We start from the raw sequence: 20152 nt of genomic DNA on the forward strand, positions 1-20152 counted from the left end.
TGGGCAGGGCCGCGGGTCCCGGGCCCACGGACGGCGGGCCCGGCGGAGCCCGGATCGCCGCCACCCACCCGGCGGCCCGCCCCGACCCTCAGCTCCGCTCCCGCCGCAGGGTCCTCTTCACCCCCGCCTCCGCCTCTGCGCCGCCACCGCCGCCGCAACCCGGAAGCGTCGCCCCGGTAGCCTGCGCGCCGCCGCCGGACCACGTGGCCCAAGCACGCGCCTCCGGCGGGCGGGGCCTAAAGTGCCCGGTTGTGGGGAGGGGCCTAAAGTGCGGGGCGGGGCGGGGCGGGGCGGGGCGGGGCGGGACCTGAGGGTTCAGAAGGGCGGGGCCTGAGGGTTCAGAAGGGCGGGGCCTGAGGGCCGGGGGCGGGGTCTGGAGGGCGGGGCCTGAGGGGTCGGAAGGAGCGCCGCGCGGGCGTGGACGTCTGTGCGTGAGCGCGGCTAGCTGCCCAGGGCTGCGCGGTGAGGCCTTCCGGGCCGGACGCGGCGCTGGCATCAAGGTCCCAGGGCGTGAGGAGTGAGGACGGGCGCCCTTTCGTGACTGGCCCTCCGCGTCCAGTCCGAGATCGTGGGAACGGCCGTGAGCGTTTGCCTCCCGCGGGTTCACGCCTACCGCCTCCCAGAGCGGTGACCGGGACGCCGAGGTAGCGCCCCTGCGGACGCGCCGGGCCCGTGGCCGTGGGCAGGCCGCTCACCCTGCGCCCGACGCGGCATGAACGCGCGTCCCGCGCGACTTCCCGCTCAGGCTTCCGTCCTGCCGCTCGCCGGCCTGGTCTCGGGGGTGGCGGTCCCTGCAGCTCACCCGAGAGTCCCCAGGGCGGCCCAGCCTCGCCCGCCACCTCCGGTGCCCGGCGACTTCTCCCCCTACTATTCCAGCATTTTCTCTGCAGCCCTGCCGCGGCGATACCTGAGCGTATAAATCATCCCCCACCCCGACCCCCTTACAGATGCCGGCATGCCATCTGTAGCCTCCAAAATTTTGAAGCAGGAGGTGTAATTACCAGCCTGGCTTTTAAAAATGTATTCGTTTTTATTAAAAATGGCTCATTCTCTGAGGTTCTCCCATTGTCCTGAATTGCCTCTAAACCCCGTGTCTGTGGCTCAGATGGGATGTGTCAGTGGGATGGGGGCCCTGCGGACCAGCAGGAAGAGCGGCCGGCCCGGGGAGTTGACTGCATTGCCGCGAGAACTGCAGTGGAAACACGGGCCCCCACAGGTCCTTAACCAGCGGTTGACGATGACAGTCCTGAGTTAAGCCGCGTCCTCACTCGGTGGTTGTCCGCTAGAGCACAGGCTCCGTGAGGGGGATGGGTCTGGAGAATCTCGCAGCATCAGCCACTTGCAGCAGAGACTGGTCCTTTATAAAAGGCAATTTTGTTTAGGATCCACATTGACTTTCTTGAAATGTTTGGGTTAAAGTCAGCTGTCTACCCTCAACAGGCCTTCATGATTTTAAATCTTTCATGTTTGCCAGCAATGAGCAAGTGAAATTTGAAATTGAAAACACAATACCATGTATATTAGCACCCAAATAAAGTATATAAGCATAAATCTAACAAAATATGTACAATTTCTATATGAGGAAAACTATAAAACTGATCAGTGAAATCAAAGAACTAAATAAATGGAGAGATATTCCATATTCATGCGTAGGAAGACTCAATATTGTCAAGATGTCAGTTCTTTCTAGCTTGATCTATAGATTCAGTGCAATCCCAGTCGAAATTCCAGCAAGTTATTTTGTGCAGATTGACAACCTGAATCTAAAGTTGCTATGGAGAGGCAAGAGGTCCAGAGCAGGCAGCACAATGAGGAACAAAGTCTGAGCACCGACGCTACCCAACTTCAAGACTCACTATAAAGGTAGAGCAATCAAGACAGTGTTACACTGGCAAAAGAAGAGACAAGTAGATGGAAATGGAACAGAAAAGAGAAGCCACCTAATATATATAATCAGCTGATCTTTGACAAAGAAGCAGACAACGGACAAAGACAGTCTTTTCAACACATGGTGCTGAATAATTGGACATCCACCTGCCAAAAAAATGAATCTAGACACGAGACCCTGGACACCTAGGCAGACTATTCTTTCATCAAATTCTGGGCATGAGTTGATGGAATATTTACAATATGCAAGCATAATTTCTAAAAAGGAGGAAAAATGATGCATGTTCACCTTTCTCACTGCAGAAATGCCAGCCTCCATTATTAGGGACACTTTTCTAACTTGCTAAAGAAAACACAACTTGCAAACATTACAGGTTGGGGGTGAGTGCATGTGGGGGTCTCAGGCTCCCAAGGTTTTCCTGAGTCTTCTCTAATATTTCTATAAAGTGCACACCCCCACACACAAACACACATGTACGTGCACACAAGCACGAGTGGGCAAAGGACTCTGGTCAATGAAATGCCCTAGGAACGCTGATGCCATCACACTGTAGGAAGTGAAGGGAGTGGGAAGGCTCTGGAGTTGGGCTAAGTCTGTATTCTACTGCTTCTGTGATCTTGGGTAAGAGACTCTTCTGATAGGATAAATGCAACGTGTCTGAATTCAATGAGATATCTGGCACAAGCCTGGAAACGGTAACCCTGTCAGAAGTCATTCTAAATAGGGCCCTAGGTGTGACTGACTGGACTTGCACAGAAGCGTCTGGAGCCTGGAATGTCCGGAGTCATAAGTTCCTATGGGAACTTGGGTTCCCCACTCCCCACCCAGGGCTCTGCTGCACAGGTTTACTTGCAGGAAGGGACCACGTGGAGAGAGGTATGCGAAGGGAGAATCAGTGGTAGCTGGTCCCTTGCTCAACTCAAAGACTTAGCTTCTCCCTGGAAAGAGAGGGGACATTCACCCCACGTCGGTGTAGAACTCGGCAGCTCCAGAGCAAGGACAGACGAGGTTTGAGAGCTCAGAAGACAGCACTTTGGGTTCACAGAATTCTCAGAATGAAGCCATGTTAGAGGCATGATTCCCAGGAGATGGCAGCTGTCTGGTGGGTGTGGACTTGCTCTGGATGGAGCCTGGGAGACAGTCTGGGAAACCCCAGGAATACTTGGGGGTACTTCAGAAAGATGAGGACACTGAAGCAATGAAGTTTTGGTTTCATTGCTAAAGGAAACTCTCATACCCATAGGCTGAGGACGCCTGCAGACATTAGTATCTGGTTAAGAATGCAAGATCTCCCATTTACCATGGGAAGCTATTACATTGCAGGTATTGAGAACTAGGAAGGGGAGAAGAGTGGATGGGGTCTTATGCGGACAGCACACTTGGTAGCCACGGACAACTCCCAGTCTCCTGAAAAAAGGATAGATTCATCTATGGGCATATCAACAACTGTTCAGAGATTTTGGGGTTTATCCTAACTTTGACAATAGGCTCCTAGCTTTTGTTTAAAAATCATTTTATAATGAAATAATCATATAAAAATATATATATAAAGGCTTCCAGTTTTTAATTAATATTGTTGAAATTATAGGGGTCAAAACATGGGTAAACCTGGAGGGCACTATGCTAAGCGAAATAAATCAGACAGAGAAAGACAAATACTGTATGGTACCACTTAAGTGTGGAATCTTAAAAAAAAAAGGTCAAACTCACAGAAGCAGAGTAGAATGATGGCTGTCAAAGGCTGGGCTGGGAGAAATGGGGAGGTGTTGGACAAGATACAAACTTTCAGTTACAAGGTGACTAAATTCTGAGGATCTAATGTAGAGTATGGTGACTATAATTAATAATACTGGACTGTGTACTTGAAATCTCCTAACAGAATGGTTCTTAAACGTTCTCACTACACACACACACACACACACACACATACACATAAAGTAACTATGTGAAGTGATAGATGTATTAATTAATATGACTGTGGTAAATATTTCACAATGTATCCTACATCAAAATCATTATAGTACACTTTAAATATGTATAATTTTGTTTGTCAGTTATACCTCAATAAAGCTGTGGGGAAAGCTAAGTCTCATTTTGGAGATTAAGAAACAAAGGCTGCAAGAAATTCAGACTTCCCCAAGGTTACACAGTTAATAGTTGCATTTTTTATTTTTAAAGGAGTCAATCTTGCTACTTCAAATTTTAGATTTCTTATACTGCTGTTGAAAAATTGCTAATCTTGTTTTGAAAATTTCATTCAAATCCAATTTAGTAAGTTTTCCTCTAGCATATACTTCATAATGTCTTGATAAGACTCCAGATTTCATCCTTCGTAAAGCTCCAGATGATTTCTAATTACAAAATAAGTATAAAGCATGCTTCTTTCAGTACTTAAGAAAAAGAACAGAGGCAGACATTTAGTTCTTTCAAAATCCATTTATTTTTGTTGGGAAAATGATAAAGTATCTTATGTTTGTGAAAGTTACAAACTCTTTATATTAAAAGTGCAACCAGTATTTCTATTTTATTTCTATCAGTGTTAATTTTGTTTCTAATGTATATTGTGTAATTTTCTTTAACAGAAAGTTTTCTACTGAAAATTTTATAAAGGAAAATGTACAATAGATTTAGTAAAATAAATTACCTAAATATACCAAGTGGATTCTAAATGCGGTTCTAAACCATTTTGTTAATGCATCAAAGTTTAGGCAAAGAGCAATAAGCCTTAAAATGACATGGCAGCGTGCTTACAGGAGAGGACTCTTTCCTGGCCGGCAGGCCTGTGAGCCCGTTTAGGGTCTGGCAGCCGCGGTGTATCACGCAGGAGGGGAGAGCACGTCAGAGGGTCAGGTTTCCATCGATTTCCTTCTGTTCCTTTCAGATCACCCTCAAGATTCTGGTTGCAGTTACCAAGCAAACTACTCATTAATTGGGTCTATATTTCTAAGAGAGAGAAAAGTCTGTAATTTATGATCAAAGTCAATGGCTCTAAACTGAGGTTCCTTGTATTTTCTGGTCATCTCGGCACTGAGGTATGTAATGAGTTCACATCTCTCCACAAACCGCTCCATCTTCTTCTTATACTTGTTTCTTGTATATGCAGAACCTTTGGGATTAGAGGCTGTGGAACATTTCACAGAACTGTGACTATTTTGTTAGTTTAGCGAATCACTAAATTAAAGAGGAACGGAGCTGTGTGTGTGACTGAGTTGCAAAGCTCTAGCTCAGAAGATACCCAAATCTCAAATAAGAATGGGGGATCCATCCGTTCTAGATCACAACTGCCTCTGCTCACCATCCTGCATGGCATGGGTCGTATCATTAGTAACCCCTGCTTTAAAAACTGGAAACTCAGTTTTGATATTTTCATTAAAATATTTGCTACTAACACACACACGACCAACCAGCCCAACAAAACTACTCACCACACCTACTGCAATCGCGGTTAAATTGGCTCTGAGCAGCATATTATTAAGACAGACATACCTTTCAGATGAAATGCGATGTATAGCAGTGCAGATCTCTTCACACTCAAGAAGGGGAATTTGGGTTTTAAGCATCCTGCTGCGTTCATTGCTTTAATCAGAGAAGTAGCGATGCCCTGCAGGTAGGGAACAATTCAAACCAAGCACATTAGAGTTTGGTTTCTCTTCCTAGTGGCAAATAGATAAAGAGGCAATTCTTTGCCTAAAGTAGCCTCCTGGGGCTGGGGGTGGTGCTTATAAAGATGGCTAGATGATCACTTAGCTAACAGGAAAGAAATATAAAATGCATCTGATGGGAAAAAAATGAAAAATTACAAATTGGCTTAGTGCCAGCTAGGTGACAGCCGTGGGGGCTTCATTATACAATCCTCTCCATTATTCATGTTTGACATTTTCTGCAACAAAATGCTAGAAAGAAGGGGGCTGTCTTGGCCCATCTCTGCTTCCATTGCTCAGGACTGGCTGGACCGTCAGAACCCGTGGCAACCTGGGCGGGGTTCCGGAGACCACAGTCACCAGTGGGTCAGGCTTCTGGAGCCCCGGGCAAAGGTGGGCAGTGGGGAAGCCCTCCTGGTGAAAGTCGGCCTTCAGGGCCACGGGCCTCTCTGGTGGGGCGTCCCCTTACCTTTCCACAGTAAACCATCCGTGAGAGTTGAGAAAAACCAAAATGGTTAGGAATCTGGGAGAAGGTATGAAATTATGCCCTAGGCACTTATTTTATAGGATTTTAAAAATGGTCATTGGCTACTGGCAATTTTTACCATATTTATAAAGAGTTATATTTAGATAAATAACATGTGACCCGAGGAGACAGCACCAGGAGACACACCACCCTAGATTTTGGGCGAAAGCTGGATTTGGTGGTTCAGTTACACGGGCACTGAAGTGTGACTCTCGAGCTGAGAATGAACCATCTCAGATGTTGAATCTGTACATTTCAAATTAAGAAACAAGTTTTACAGTCACTGAAATTAAAAATAAGAACCCAAGTAACCGGTCACATGTTAATGAGTCTATGCCACTGCACTGCTCTCTCCCCACACGAGCACAGCACTTGGGAATCAGCTATGGAACCAGGGGCTTTTCTCACACTTTATTTTCACAACCACCCATAAACAAGATAGGCTAAGAGTGGATTTACAGCTCAGAACCAGAGAACTGTGCCTTGAATCTCACTCTCACCAAAATAAAAATTATCCTTAAGGAAGAGATTGTCGTAGCCTCCTAACACACGTGTACACAGAAAGTCATGTACGGGACCTGTTCCAGGTATCCAGGCAAAGGAAGGCTGGCGAGACGCACCGGCCCCTCCGGCGGCGGGAGTTTGCGTGGGAGCTTCTGATCCCAGTATCTCAGTGGCGACCTGACAACACGAGGGTCGTTAGATGGACGCTCTCGAATCACCCGTCGTGCGTCTACAGGAATGTGCGTGCACGGGAGACAGGGGCGCCGCCTGCTTCCTCTGCAGGCGGGACGGGGCTCCCGGACACTCGCACCCCCACCCTGGCCTGGGTCCCTGCCCTGCTCACCTATGCTCAGCGTTCTTAGTTTTCACAGCAACTATATAAAACTTTCTTCATTCTCCCCAAACTCCTGACCCTGCCAAGTGTCCCCCATACAGACGCCGTGCTCTGCAGAGAAGCCCCGAGCATGCAGTGTCCTCCACGGCTCCCGGGAGCAGGCGACAGGCCCTTGACCTTGCCGGGGTCCCGTTCCCCGGGGCCCTGCCCCTCGCCCGCTCTCAGGGCCTCGCTGGAGCCGTCTCCCTCCCTCTCGCCTCTGGGGTTCCCCTCTGCTGATCCCCCAGGGCATCGGCACTAAAACGTGCTCACACCGGCCCCACTGCAAGCAAGAGAAAAGGAAAACACCTTCTCTCCTCCAGTCCTGTATCCCTTCCAGCAACGGGTGTCTTTTTTTTTTACAGTTGAACCTCCAGCGGTGCGATGCCGCAGGGAGCACAAGCCACTGGGCAATTCTGTCTGCAGATGTCATTTGATCCACACAGTATTTTTTTAAAATAAATTTGAATCCATCACAAACGTTTAAAAAACAGAACTTAATAAGAAATTTGGTTTCCCAGTTTTTGTGAAAAACAGCGATGTCTGGAGGTCCGTAAGGAGACGCAGGGCCCCGTCTGCAGCGGCCCCCACCACTCCCGTCGTTTCCCCGCCGGCCGCTTCCTGCCTGCACCTCGCGTCTGGCCCCCGTGGGCACCTGGCTGTTCCCGGGCACCGGCAAGGTCCTCATCCGCGGCCCCCGCACCCGCTCCCCGGCGCTGTCACCGGCGTCCCCTTCCTGGCTCTGCTGAAGCCATTCTTGCCGAGACTGGCCACGACCTGCTGTGACCTAAGTCTGATGCGCTCTTCGGCTCTTGCCCTGCAGGGCCGCTCAGTGGCGCCTGAGACTGTCGGCCCTGCCCTGCCAGGGCCCGCCTCTCTCCCTCCCGGCCCCCCTTCTCCCCTTCGCCCCTCTTTGGGTCTCCCCATTCTCCCCTGGGGCCCTCCTCCGGGCCTTGGTGTGTTGGTGTTTCCCCGGGCTTGGTCCCAAGCCCTCCGCCTTTCCCGCAAAGCTCAAGTGCGCTGCGTTAATTAGGACAGGGAAACTCTAACGGCCTCGGGACCGGTCTGCCTGCCTCCCACCCATCATCGCCGACTCCAGGGACATCTGCCTCCAAAGCACACCTGATTATAACGCACAAAACCCGCCAGGAATTCGTACTGCCCCGCAGACCCAGTCCGAGTGACGCATGGAGAGTCGCTCGGCCCCCAGGCCCCGGCCTGCTCCTTCTTCTCCACGACGCCTGCAGCCATGAGGAATTTCCTGCAGGTCTGTGACCTCCGGGACAAATTTGTTCGTAGGTCCTTCTGCTTGGAGCCTGTCCCTCCTTCCCTTCACCTGGCTCATTCCACTCTACATTCAGGCCGTACCCCGACAGACAACCCAGCCAGACTTGGGGCTACGCTTCCCCAGAGCTCCTGGCATCTCCCCACCCCAACCCCACGGCGTTCTAGTGGCATGAAGTATGGGAAGTCTGCCTCACCCCAGGGCCCCAGGCTTCGGGACAGCAGAGACCAGTCCTTGCCCTCCACCACATATGTGTGTGTGTATGTATATGTATGCATGTAAGTGTGTGTGTATCTACATACACAGATACATATATCCCAGCCTGGTACACTGAACACAGGAGATATTCAATAAATATTTATAACATGACGAATGGTCTCACCTCAAAAATTTCTGGAGTTTTTCTCTACTCTCACAAATATATATACGATCACGATACTCTACCGCATAGTTAATGTCACCAGGTACTAGGGCTTCGTATCTGAAAGACAAAAAATAAAATCTCCTGTGTATTTAATGTGCAGTGCTGTGTGAATAAAATGTCAGAAATGTCTTATTTTTCCTATGCAGCTCAAGGAAGAAAGAGAGTATTTTCCAGTTAAACAACAGCAACCATTTGACTGAAATGTGTTGATCCTCACAGGAACCGTGTACCCCGGGAGGCCCTCCTGTACGTGCGTGCGGCGGGCACTTGCCTTTGCCGTCCATCCTGGTAGGTCACCGGACAGTAGCCCTGGAGCTCGGCGCTCTTAGGGAATTGGCTCTTCAGCTCCGACAGCGTCAGCCTCTTGGGGAGCATGTCCGGGGACGGGAGTGGGTGAGGTGCTAACGGAGGCACGTACAATTCTGGGTTCTCCAAAAATTTCTACAAAAAAGGGATTATCGCAGAAGACCATTTAAAACAGGAAACAACGTCAATCCAAAGCCCACCAAGGCTCTCCCGCTACTCTGTCCGCTTGAGAAGCAGTGTTCGGCCCTTCAGACCCTCTGAGGGCTGCTCTCCGCACTGACTGCCGCCTTCCCTGAGCACAGTGCCTTCCAGTAACACTGCAAAGTGATCGTCTCCAGGGTCTCTCCTGCTCTCACTCCCTCTTCCCATGGGACTGTCCCCTGAGCTCCTACTGTGTGCCAGGCACTGGAGGGTGCTCAGTCACTGGCTGGCCTATCTTCCTGTTCTGCATTATAATTCACCAGCCGTGTGCCCTCCGGCAGGTGAGTTAACTTCTCCAGCCCCAGTTACGGGGTGGGGGGGGGCAGACCAGACGCAGGATCTCTAACACCCCAGCTTCAAAATTCTCTGATCACCACTTAAATAAGCAGGAGGGAATGCTAATCCTTAATAATTCTAATTCTTCAGAGGAAAAAAGAATGCTCAGAGGCATCTGATTGGTTATCAACTACTGACCTTCGCATGTCATCAAACTACACACATTATGGCCGAAGAAATCTGTGCTCTGTTCTGTTAGTTAAAGTGAAACATAAGGCACACATGGAGTCCCAGAGACAGGAAATCTCAAGCCCAGGACACGTAAGTCAGCCCCTGCTTCCGTCCTGCTGACTTTGACTTCTGCACCCGGGCCTGGATACCCCGGACGCCCACCTGTGGCCTGAGCCCGGGCTCATCATCCCCCACCTTGCGGGGTCTCTGTTGGGTCTCCCACCTGCTAAGATGGCCCCGGCCGAGGGCCCATCGCTGACCCTGAACGTCTGCTTTGTGCCAAAATGCACCTTGGGACGCAATCTTGGCCTGGCGGTGCCCCCCTCACTGTCCTCAGAGCGAACGGCGGGGCTCCTGGCCCCCAGCTGCCGGGTGTTCCCAGCTGTGCCCACCCCTCCCTGTTGGAGGAAGTCCGAGACAGGCATTTTCTTTGCCTAGCAAATATATGGAGCAGGAACAAACTTACATTCAGGTTTTCCTGAGAACTCATTTGATAATAGTGCCCTCTGAACTCTGCTGCAAATTCCAAGGACTCGGCTTCAGAGCAATCAGCTAATTCATATGATTCTGCCAGGCTTACAGGGCAGAACTGTCCAAATTCACCCAGGCGAGAGAGCAGCTCCTGAGGCGTGACGCATAGCTTGTCAATGCAGGCAGCTTTCCCTGTTTAAACCGATGAGGTATTATATATTGTTCTTCATAGAAAACACAATTCTATTTTAAAATAAAAATAATTTCAATTATACAAGCACCATATAAATGCACACACATTCTAAAATTCCAAACAACAGAGTAAAAAGTAAATGTTTCTCTTCACATCTCTGTCCTCTCCATCCAACATCCCTTCTGAGAGAATCACTGTTGAGTTTGTACCTTTTTCAGACTTTTTTCTATACATTTGCATAAACATGTGCCTTTTCCGTGTGTAGTATGCTTATGTCACTATACTGTGAACATAATTTCTGCTGCTTGCTTTTATCAGTTAGTTACAGTTTTTGACACTTTTCCACATCAGTTTAAGTGACTTACCTAATTCTTTTTGATTGCTGCAGAGTAATCCATTATATAAATATACATATAAATGGTTTATTTAACCATTTATCTGTTAATGAATGTTTGGCTGTTTTAAATTCTTAGGTATTATAAACTATATACACACAAATATGTGTATTGTATACCAGCATGTATATATACATACCCATCCACACACACACACACACATACACATAAATTTGCTGCATATTTTAAAGTTCTCTGTGGGATAAATTTCAGGAAGTACAAACAGTTTGTTGACATAATGTTACTGACACAAGCTTTTCTCTGTGCCCAGACAGCACCAGAGAGAATGAAAGAAACATTTATCTAAAAGCAACTAGTTTTACCTGGAAGAGTCTATTTTTAAAGAACAGGCCCAAGTTCCTTGAGCAGACAAGTTTAATAAGAGTTTTCTCCCCAACACCCCAATGCAATGAGGACTCCAAGGTGATACGAGATGTTACAGATAATAACAGATAATAACACTACTTTTTACAATCATCTTGGTCATAAAGAGTAAATTTTGATCCCCAATATATTTTGTTTATGGTCCCTTTCATCAGTGACAAGTTTTACCTTTTAAAGAATTATGTACCTAGGAAGTTCTTAAATTATACTCTAAGATCATGAAGCATAAATCGTAGTTTGGTTTGTTGTGTGACAGTGCGAACATGTAAAATTTATCCTTGGGATTGGAGTGGTGTGTGTGTAAGCCGAGCAATGCAGAAGACGGCAGTGCTGGGAGCTCAGAGGGGGCCTCGAGTGCCCTCAGGGAGGGGTGGCCTTGCCGGCACCTTGCTTCAAGCTCCCAGCCTGCAGGACCGTGAGAGGCCACGCCGCTGCGGGGACCGCCCCGCTCGGCCTTCACTGCAGCAGCTCTGGGAGGTGGGAACAGTCACAGAGCACTGGCTGCTGTCTTGGTGCGGTTCTTGCCTTCTCAGCCTGCTCCTTGATGAAGCAGCTGCCCGGCTGGGGAGATCCCTATGGCGAGAAACGGGAAGGTGGCCTCCGGTCAACAGCCTGCAGGGAACGGAGGCCCTCAGCCCAGCGAGTCTCGAGGACTGTGGGATCTTGCCAAGAACACATGAGCGCGTACGGCGGCGCGTTCTTTCCCAGTCGGGCCTTCAGCTGAAGCTGTCATCCTGGCCAATACCTTGACTGAAGCTTTGTGAGAGACCCTGAAGCAGAGACCCAGGTAAGCTGTACCCGGATTTCTGACCAACAGAAACTGTGTGTGTGTGTGTTATTTTAAGCTATTAAGTTTTGGAATGATTTGTTATGCAGCAATAGATAAACTAATACATTATTCTATCTGTTGTTTATGACATAGGTAAAAAGGCTAAGAAGCCCTAATATTCCTTTTCTACAAAGAATATTATACTCCTATACTACTACAGTGGTATAATATGACTTTCTACCCTCAAGGGAGGAACAGCCTAAGACAGGTACAGTTGCAGGGGGGTCATCAGGTGAGAAATTGGGGATCAACAGAGGTGAGGCTTAGAACCTCACCCCCCTGTTCTGAGAGAAATCTTCTGCATCCGTGGATGTTTTGTTGCCCTTGTCTAGCTTGGATTAACACATAGTCTACAGGCACACACCTGATCATCTACATTTGCTCTCTTACAACACTAAACTATGTTTTCTACCTTTATCTTGTATCTACCTACCACTTCAGCATTTTATTAAAAATAATAATAATAAAGAGAGAAATGTGGTATCCACATATAAATCAAGTATAAAAATCAAATGAGTATTCATATTTGAACTGACTGTTTATAGTTCATAATGCATGAGCAAAATGGAAGGTTTCTGTGATGGCTGCCCTTGTACTGTTCACCATGTAAGAACTTACTCACTATGTAAGAATTTGTTCTCCATGTAAGAACTTGTTTGTTATGCCTCAGAAGATTGGAGACTGATGAAAATTAGGCTTGGGGTGGATCAATGATTGTGCATTGAGCATTGACTCCCCTATACAGAATTTTATTGTTGTTAACAACCATTTGATCAATAAATATGAGAGATGCCCTCACAAAAAAAAAAGAAAAAAAAAAAGTACACACTTCCAATGGTAAAATATAAGTAACCGGGATGTAATGAATACAGTCAAGATATTGTAACAGCTTGGTAGGGTGATAGCTGGTACCTAGAATTGTCATGTATATAAATGTTGAATCACTATGTTCTACACCTGAAACTAATGTAATGTAATACTGTGTGTCAACTACCCTTCAATAAAAATAAAAAAAAAATATGACTTTTCTAAGGTATCATAATATGCAGTTCTATGGCATAATCATATGTAGCATTATTAAAGGATACAGTGTCATGTAGTTCATGCTATTGTGCTATATGGTCCTACAGGTTTACAATCCTCGGCAGCTCATGGGGCCCAGATGCTAAACCTCACTAGTCCTGACAAGTTTAGTGACAGGGTAATTTAGAATCACGTGGCTTCAAGTTTTAAAATCACTCCAATATCTTTTCTGACTTCGGGGCTATTCCCGAATGACAATGTCTGTACATCTTATCCTGGCTTGTGGCAGAACGAGGGAGAATCTCTCTCATCTTCCGGCCCTGATCTTGCTCCATCTCGTCTGTCGGAGCAAACCTTAGTCCCGACAGGGGAGGATCATCTGAATAGCCTACATAGGAAATGCAGCAGGAAAAAAGATTAAAAATTAATTTGAAAAAAACATTGTGATACAGGTTAGATTATCAGGTGGAAGTGGAAGAAGAGAGCAAGAAGGTGGAATTCAGCGAGATCAGACTCTTCAAGGCAGAGGCGAGCACGTGTGGGATGACGCCGGGGGTGCCGGGTGCCCCGTGCAGACCCCTCTTCAGGGCCGATGCGGGCCTCCCCGGCGGCTGGGCACAGCGGAGCTCTCGGCTCACCGCTGCGGCGGAAACTGCCCCTCTGTCGTGGGTCGCACCCGCTCCCGGAACGGCCTGCGGCCGGTGACAGGCCAGCGGAGGGACGTAAAGCCCGGCCCCCCCCAGGTCTGGGGCGTTCTGCAGGCCCATCCTGGCACCAGGGCTGCCCTGCGCGGTCTGCCGAGGCTTTTGCTTCTGCCGCAAGGTAGGTTCGTTTCTCTCTGTCCGGTCCTACCAGCCTCACTTCCCCAGAGGTGAGTCTCCTGCTTAGGGTTGCCAGATAAAGTACAGGCAGGCCGGTTACGTTTGCATTTCAGATAAACAAAGGCTAGTTTTTAGGATCAGTAAGTCCCATGCAATATTTGGGACATAGTTATTCTAAAAAAAATCATTCATTTTTATCTGAAATTCCAATTTAACTGGGCATCCTGAAGTCTTGTTTGCGAAGTCTGGCAGCTCTGCTCCGGAGGGTGCTTGCTGATAAAGCTTCCGCACAGCCTTTCACCCGGGGCCCAGCCTAGGGCAGGGAGGTGGGTCAGGGCAACAGGAAGTCAGGGAGGCACGATTTCTGCTTCCAGAATCTGCTGTGGAATGTTTTGTAGCGTGATGCTGTCCAAAACATATTGGAGCAGGTTTCTAAACACTCGACTCTCTCTTCCCTTGCACTCTGATCTCCACGCCTCGGAACCCTCGGGCGAGCACGAATCCCCAGTCTGCAGACAAATGGGGACTGTACGGCTTATGCCCCCAAAATGAAGGTCAAGATCCAACAGGTAACGAGGATCAGAATCCTCCCTGGGTTTTCCCGTGTATAAGGTTCTGCCAGTCCCATTGCCCCCCCAGGCCTCACCGTGTCGCCTCTGTAGTTGCCAAGCGTAAGCAAGTCATCGGCAGGACGCCTGAGACCCCACAGATGAATTCCGTGGAGTCATCACTCTTTCTGGAGGCACCAGATGCTCATGACTAACTTTCCTTCTATTTTGTGTATTTGCAGAGAACAATCAAGAAACTTATATGAATATATACTCAGACATTTTCTTTAAAGGATCAAAAGACATTGTATGCTCAAGATAAATTTTTTTAGATACTCAACATTTATATAATACCACAGTGAGTGTGAACAGTAAAAATAACTATTTTTACTTTTTATACACATTTATATCTATATATAATCTAGAAATCATTTTACACACATATATATAACTATATATATCCTAAAAATAATTTTATACATATGTAACTATACAGAATCTAAAAATAATTCTAGATTCCTAAACAAAGTTTCGCCAAGTGTCACTCCAGGGCCTCGTGCCACTGGCGTTGAAGCCAACTTCTCACGCGGGTATAGATGCCTCTAGTGACGGACCACGTATTATTTTTATGTGCTAGGTTCACAAGGGCATTTAATGAATGGTAGCTTGAGTAGCAGCAGTCATTTATTAGAACAAATATGCATGCCCACAATGACTGGGTAGCACTATATATTCAAAATACTGATAAAGATTGTGGGAACGAATGTCCAAACCGAATGAATTATGGTAACATGAACTTCAAATTAATATATTATTCTGTTTTAACAGTTAAATATTTTCTTACCTGCTTTTATTCTTTCCAGGTATATCTGCATATATTTATTCACCACTTGAACATTCTTAATGACTTCATTCCACACCCACCATTTGCTGTGAAATCCATCAATCACATACCAGTTCTGGTGCTGTTTTTGATAATACTGCCTAATCTCAACAATATTTTTGCGGTAGTTTGAGTTCTTGACAGCCATGATCTGTGAGCTATTGTGCAATGGATAAGGAAAACTGATAGAAAATAGAGAAGGAATGGAAAAAAGTGTGAAAAGCATACATTTTTTTTTTCCTGGATGATTAAATTCATTCCTTTATCATTGTCTTCATCGTATACATTACCTTTGCTCCTTTTTCTTTTCCAGGAGCAATCTTCTGAAAATCTCCTTCGAAGGCACATCCAACTCAAAGATGACCACGGGGATGACCGACCTGGCTTCCAGGAGGCTCCTCTGGTGTGGAGTCACGGGGTACCCGTCGACGACAACACTGACAGGGAGAAGCAGGGGAACACGGGCAGGTTCGTTTGCACTCACGCCTCCTGTGCTCTTCCAGAACAGCCTCTCTTCACGGAGAGCCCCGTGCTCTTCCTTAGTGACCCGATTTGTTTTTGCGCTTTGCCCTGTTTACTTCAAGAGTCAGGAGGAGGGCGGCAGACGTGGGCTCAGCTCTGAATCCACACACTCGGCATCGCAGAGCTAGGTCTTGGCTGCTCAAGAGGTGACACACGTGTTGACCGTGAACATTTTGTTCTTCAGTTGGTGCTGTTACTCTAAGCGTGGAACAGTGGCAAGATAGGTTTCGGAGGCAGACACACTTGGACTTGAAACTCTGTGAGCCTCAGTTTTCAGTAAAATAGGGGAATAATATTTAACCCTTAGAGCTGTCTTAAAGATCGTTGATCAGACAGGTAAAGCACCTAGAACGGGTCCTCAGGATGACCAGCATCCGAGTGGGAGACTGAACAAGCGTGGGAGCGTGGAGGCCTGCTGCTGCGGCCCAGTGAGAGCCGGGGAAGGGGAGCCGGGGGGGGACAGAGGCCGCCAGCGCCTGTCACGCCTCCGAGCAGCAGTGATGGAGAATCTAAGTTCGGGCAGCGGGCCGAGGTAAAGAGAGCGTTACTGCCAGCTGGGGAGGAACGAAGGCCGCTCACAGGTTCTCGCTTCCAGAATAAAGGTTTCTCCGGCAGCAGGAGGCTCACTGGGCGGGGAGCAGGCTGGCCTGTGGGCTGATGGCTCAGGAAGGGCCCCCTCCACGCTCTTCCGCCCGTGCCCCAGGCCCTGGCTCTGGGCTCCGCGGCAGAGAGGGACCGTGAGCCCAACGTGCCAGGAGCGCCCAGCGGGGAACGCACAGGGCGCCACTGCTGCCGTGTTCAGTTGGCAGCAGCTCCAGCCCTGTCCCGCGAAGGGCCCTTGACAAGCCCTCAGGACGGGGGGAGTTCAGGGTGAGTGGGCAGCCACTGTCCCAGCGTGAAGGTGAAATAAAACCTCCGTGCCCCAGCCAAGGTGGCCCTCACTGAGATCCTGTGTGTGAAAGCTGAGCGCCAGGGAGGAGGTCACTCGGCCCCACAAGCCCCGAGCCCTTCTCTGGGGGAAATCTGACCCTCAGAACCTGCTTCCCCATGACTGCAGTCGGGAGATCTGTCCAAGGGCTTCATGAAGGGCCCGAGGCAGGCAAGGGGAAGAAGGCACCCAATGCAAAACACCGGGCGTCAGTCAGGCGGCGCCAGGGCCCTGACCTGGCCTCAAGAGCAGGGCCTCGGGGTTCCCTGGCTTTTGCTCCTGGGTGGGGCCGGGGCTGTGGGGCTTGGGAGCAGAGTGACCTGAAGAGGGAGCTCAGGCCCGGGCCCTCCTGCCCACTGGGGCATGGCGGGGGGCACTGCTACCTGTGCGGAGGGCGGGGCCTGTGAGGACCACCTCCACTGGACCAGCCTCCATCGGGCGGCAGGGGAGGGCCACCTCTTCATCTCCCGTGGGGCACTGAGAAGGGCTGGGCTGGTGGGGGGTTCACACGGGCCCTTTGGGGGGCAGTGGGAGCCTGGAGACTTCTGGACACCTTGGGAGACGCTGCTGGGAGTGAAGCTGCCTGCTGGCTGTTCTGGCACCTGAGTGTTCAGGCCACACAGAAAACGAAAATACGTAACCAAATAGGTGGCCTAAAGTTTGAGAAGCAGATCACACCGTTTACAAGGGCTTTAAACCCTGTTCAGGGCAAGTGGCTGACACTCCAATGAGTCATTTCTTGAAAGATCTCACTCCGCCCGCAGTGCCCGCTTACCCTGCGGTGTTACATGGACTTCCCATCAGAGATATTTCCAAGGCTTGAATGGCCAGCTCGTCGGGCACTGCCACTCCTTTATGAAGGTGCCAGTTCAACATGAGTGCCAGCTCTGTGTCTGGTTGGTTGTCTAATAGGTAACGTAAAGCTTCTCCTACTGACAAGCGCTTTAAGCCATATTCACTCGAAATCTTCTGGGCAACTGAAAAACATTAAAATCCAAACTTATTCTATTTCACAAATTCATCAGTTAGTTAGATTTAGTTTCAGATTCTGGTTACTTGACACCAACAGCAAGTAGTCTTCATATGCTTCAAAGAAATTTTGAAAATTAAAATTCTTTCAGAAAATGCTACATTTTACTGAATTAATACTGTCAATGGTGAACCATTATTAGTGCTTTAAATATGTGGCTGATGGATCTGGTTAATAAGCCAACTCTGTGGGTTTTCATAATCAAACTGAGTGTTCTTCTTTTTGCCTGAGGTAGCAAAATTTCTGAGGGCTTTACAAGGCATCTCATACCTACTATTAATGTTTGGTATCAGGTCCCAAACGACAGCTTACTGCCCCCATGTAAGGACAGCACCACTTCCCTGTCTGTCTACTTACAGATCCATGGTGCAACCCGACACACTGTAGGTCTCAGATAATCTTCTAGGGGATAGTTTTTTAAAAATTATAATGGCATTCCTGACATTTTAATATTCGTTTACAATTTATGAGGCAATTTTTCTTCTGTGACCTTATTTGATATTATCAACCATTCCATCAGATGAGTAGAACAGATAATGAAATTCCAGTTTTATAGATGAGAATTGAAGCCCCATGGAACGATCTGTCCACGGTTGCATGCATGTCGCCGCCGGCTGGCAGAGGCCTCGCCTTGGCCTCTGCTCCTACACGAGCCTGCAGGCAGGGGCTCCCAGGAACAGCTGACATGGGTGTGCTGCGTGCTCTGCGCCCCGCCTCAGCCCCGAGTGGAGGGGGCAGTGAGTACGGGGCCCAGGGCAGCTCCTCCCGCCTGATGGGAATGCACATCGACCGGCCACCGCTTGAGGCTGGATTAAGAGCTCTTAATGCAGCTTCACCACAAATCTTGGAATCAGACCTATTTGTTTAAAGTTTTAAAAATTATAAGCATTTACAGTTTAACATCTTGTTAAGAATTCACCTCTATTTCAACAGTGAAATGAGAAATCGGTTGTGGAACCTTATTTTGAGTGTCAGTTGTTCTGCTTTCTTTGGGAAATGCCATCATCTTTGTGAGCATTTGGAACATGATTCGAAGACTCTCAGCACATACTAAGAAGCTTAGATGGGCAAAACACACTTCTCACCTGAAGAACTGGAACACAAAACTCCCTTTTATTATTCCTGGTGACAAATCAGTCTGTGACCTCATCTCTTCCCTTCGTCCTCTACTCAGCCAGTCACTCAGTCCTACTGTTTCCCTTTGAAATGTCTCCTGCATCTGTCCTTCCCATTCTGTCCTCACTGAACCAGCCACTGTCCATGGTGTGATCATGTCACCTTGAAATACTACAACCTGCCGTTGGACCATTTGTCTTAAAAAAACACACACGCACAGTCCAAAGTTACATAAAATTTAAACATTACAGGAATCCACTGTACCAAAGACCTTTTTCAGAAATGACTAAGATAATGGATTTTCACCTTTAAACTATTAATACGGTAGATTATATTTACAAAATCTTTTAGTATAACTTTATGCTAATATAATCTTTATATACTGTTATTCAATTATATTTATTAGTAATGTTAGTTGGTGATTTCTTGTATTAGCTTTTTAAGCTTTGATATCAGGGCTATGCTAATTTAAAAATGAATTTGTATTCTTTATACATTTTTGATTATGTGGACTACTTAGTCCATATAAATATTTGATCATATTTGTTCAGGAGTATATTCCTTATAAAAAAGAAACTCAGTGCAGGAATTATCTCTTGAGCTTTCAATTCTTTGAGAGTTTGACCTAGTTTTCCTCTAAAACCATTTGATCCAGGCTATTCTGGAATGACTTCCCTTCAGTGGTAACTGGCCTATTTAGGTTTCCTGTTTCTTATCCTTTTTTAGTCAATTTTGATAGTAGTGGACTGGAGTAGATAGACTGGAGAAGTGACAGTAGTTTTCAGGTGATTCTTTCACACTTAAGGCCAACAAAGGCACACACACCCTTACCTGTAGTTTTCCCAGATTTTGGAGGCCCCACGATTGCAATCCTAATGGGCACAGCAGGCTTAGGTTTGGGCTGGCGGATGTATTTGATAGGGTTCCTCATGAATTTTTCTCTAGTCTCCTTACTAGACAGGAAGTAAATATAGTGCCGATGGATCACAGGGTAGGATGGATTTTCTGCACTTTCCATCGGCTTGAGTGTCTCCCCTTCACTTAGCTGCAATATGCAAACAGCTGAATTTGTAAGTTAGCTTTCATTCACACAGCACTTCCCCCAAATGCCCTTGGAGAAATTTATAAAATAAGAAAGTCTTTCTTACAGAATAAGAAAATGAATTATAATCAAATAAAATATTTAAAAAACTGCATAATAAGAACAAATTATTTTATAACCACATGCAAGTAATGTCTTAACTGGATTCCAGTTTTTAAAAATTACAATTTCTGATTTCCTTTAAAATGTCTTTAGTGTGTGTTTCTGCCAAGGAGTGTAAAGCATGTATTCATGGGCCAAGGTATAACACCC

General features: G+C 47.5%; 1 protein-coding gene and 1 long non-coding RNA gene across 2 annotated transcripts in view; one reads left to right on the forward strand and one right to left on the reverse strand.

Annotated features, from left to right (window-relative positions):
- The first annotated feature begins 397 nt into the window (after positions 1–397).
- Positions 398–1052, forward strand: LOC118921269 (uncharacterized). Its single transcript, XR_005028262.2, has 2 exons — positions 398–644; positions 891–1052. It is a non-coding gene; the product is annotated as an uncharacterized LOC118921269 (long non-coding RNA).
- Positions 1053–3922: 2870 nt separating this feature from the next.
- The window catches only part of AK9 (adenylate kinase 9), a 94174-nt gene continuing 77944 nt past the window's right edge, over positions 3923–20152 (reverse strand). Inside the window, exons 31-40 of the mRNA XM_057489483.1 lie at positions 19630–19843; positions 17428–17629; positions 15493–15639; positions 15164–15384; positions 10122–10318; positions 8913–9082; positions 8600–8698; positions 6634–6736; positions 5375–5489; positions 3923–5009 (exon numbers count right to left, since the gene is read on the reverse strand). Of these exons, the coding sequence (XP_057345466.1) occupies positions 4807–5009; positions 5375–5489; positions 6634–6736; positions 8600–8698; positions 8913–9082; positions 10122–10318; positions 15164–15384; positions 15493–15639; positions 17428–17629; positions 19630–19843 (1671 nt within the window). The 3' untranslated portion in view covers positions 3923–4806. The remainder of the gene's footprint in view (positions 5010–5374; positions 5490–6633; positions 6737–8599; positions 8699–8912; positions 9083–10121; positions 10319–15163; positions 15385–15492; positions 15640–17427; positions 17630–19629; positions 19844–20152) is intronic.

The sequence above is a fragment of the Manis pentadactyla genome, chromosome 12 (genome assembly GCF_030020395.1).
Source record: "Manis pentadactyla isolate mManPen7 chromosome 12, mManPen7.hap1, whole genome shotgun sequence".
Taxonomy (NCBI): Eukaryota; Metazoa; Chordata; class Mammalia; order Pholidota; family Manidae; genus Manis; species Manis pentadactyla.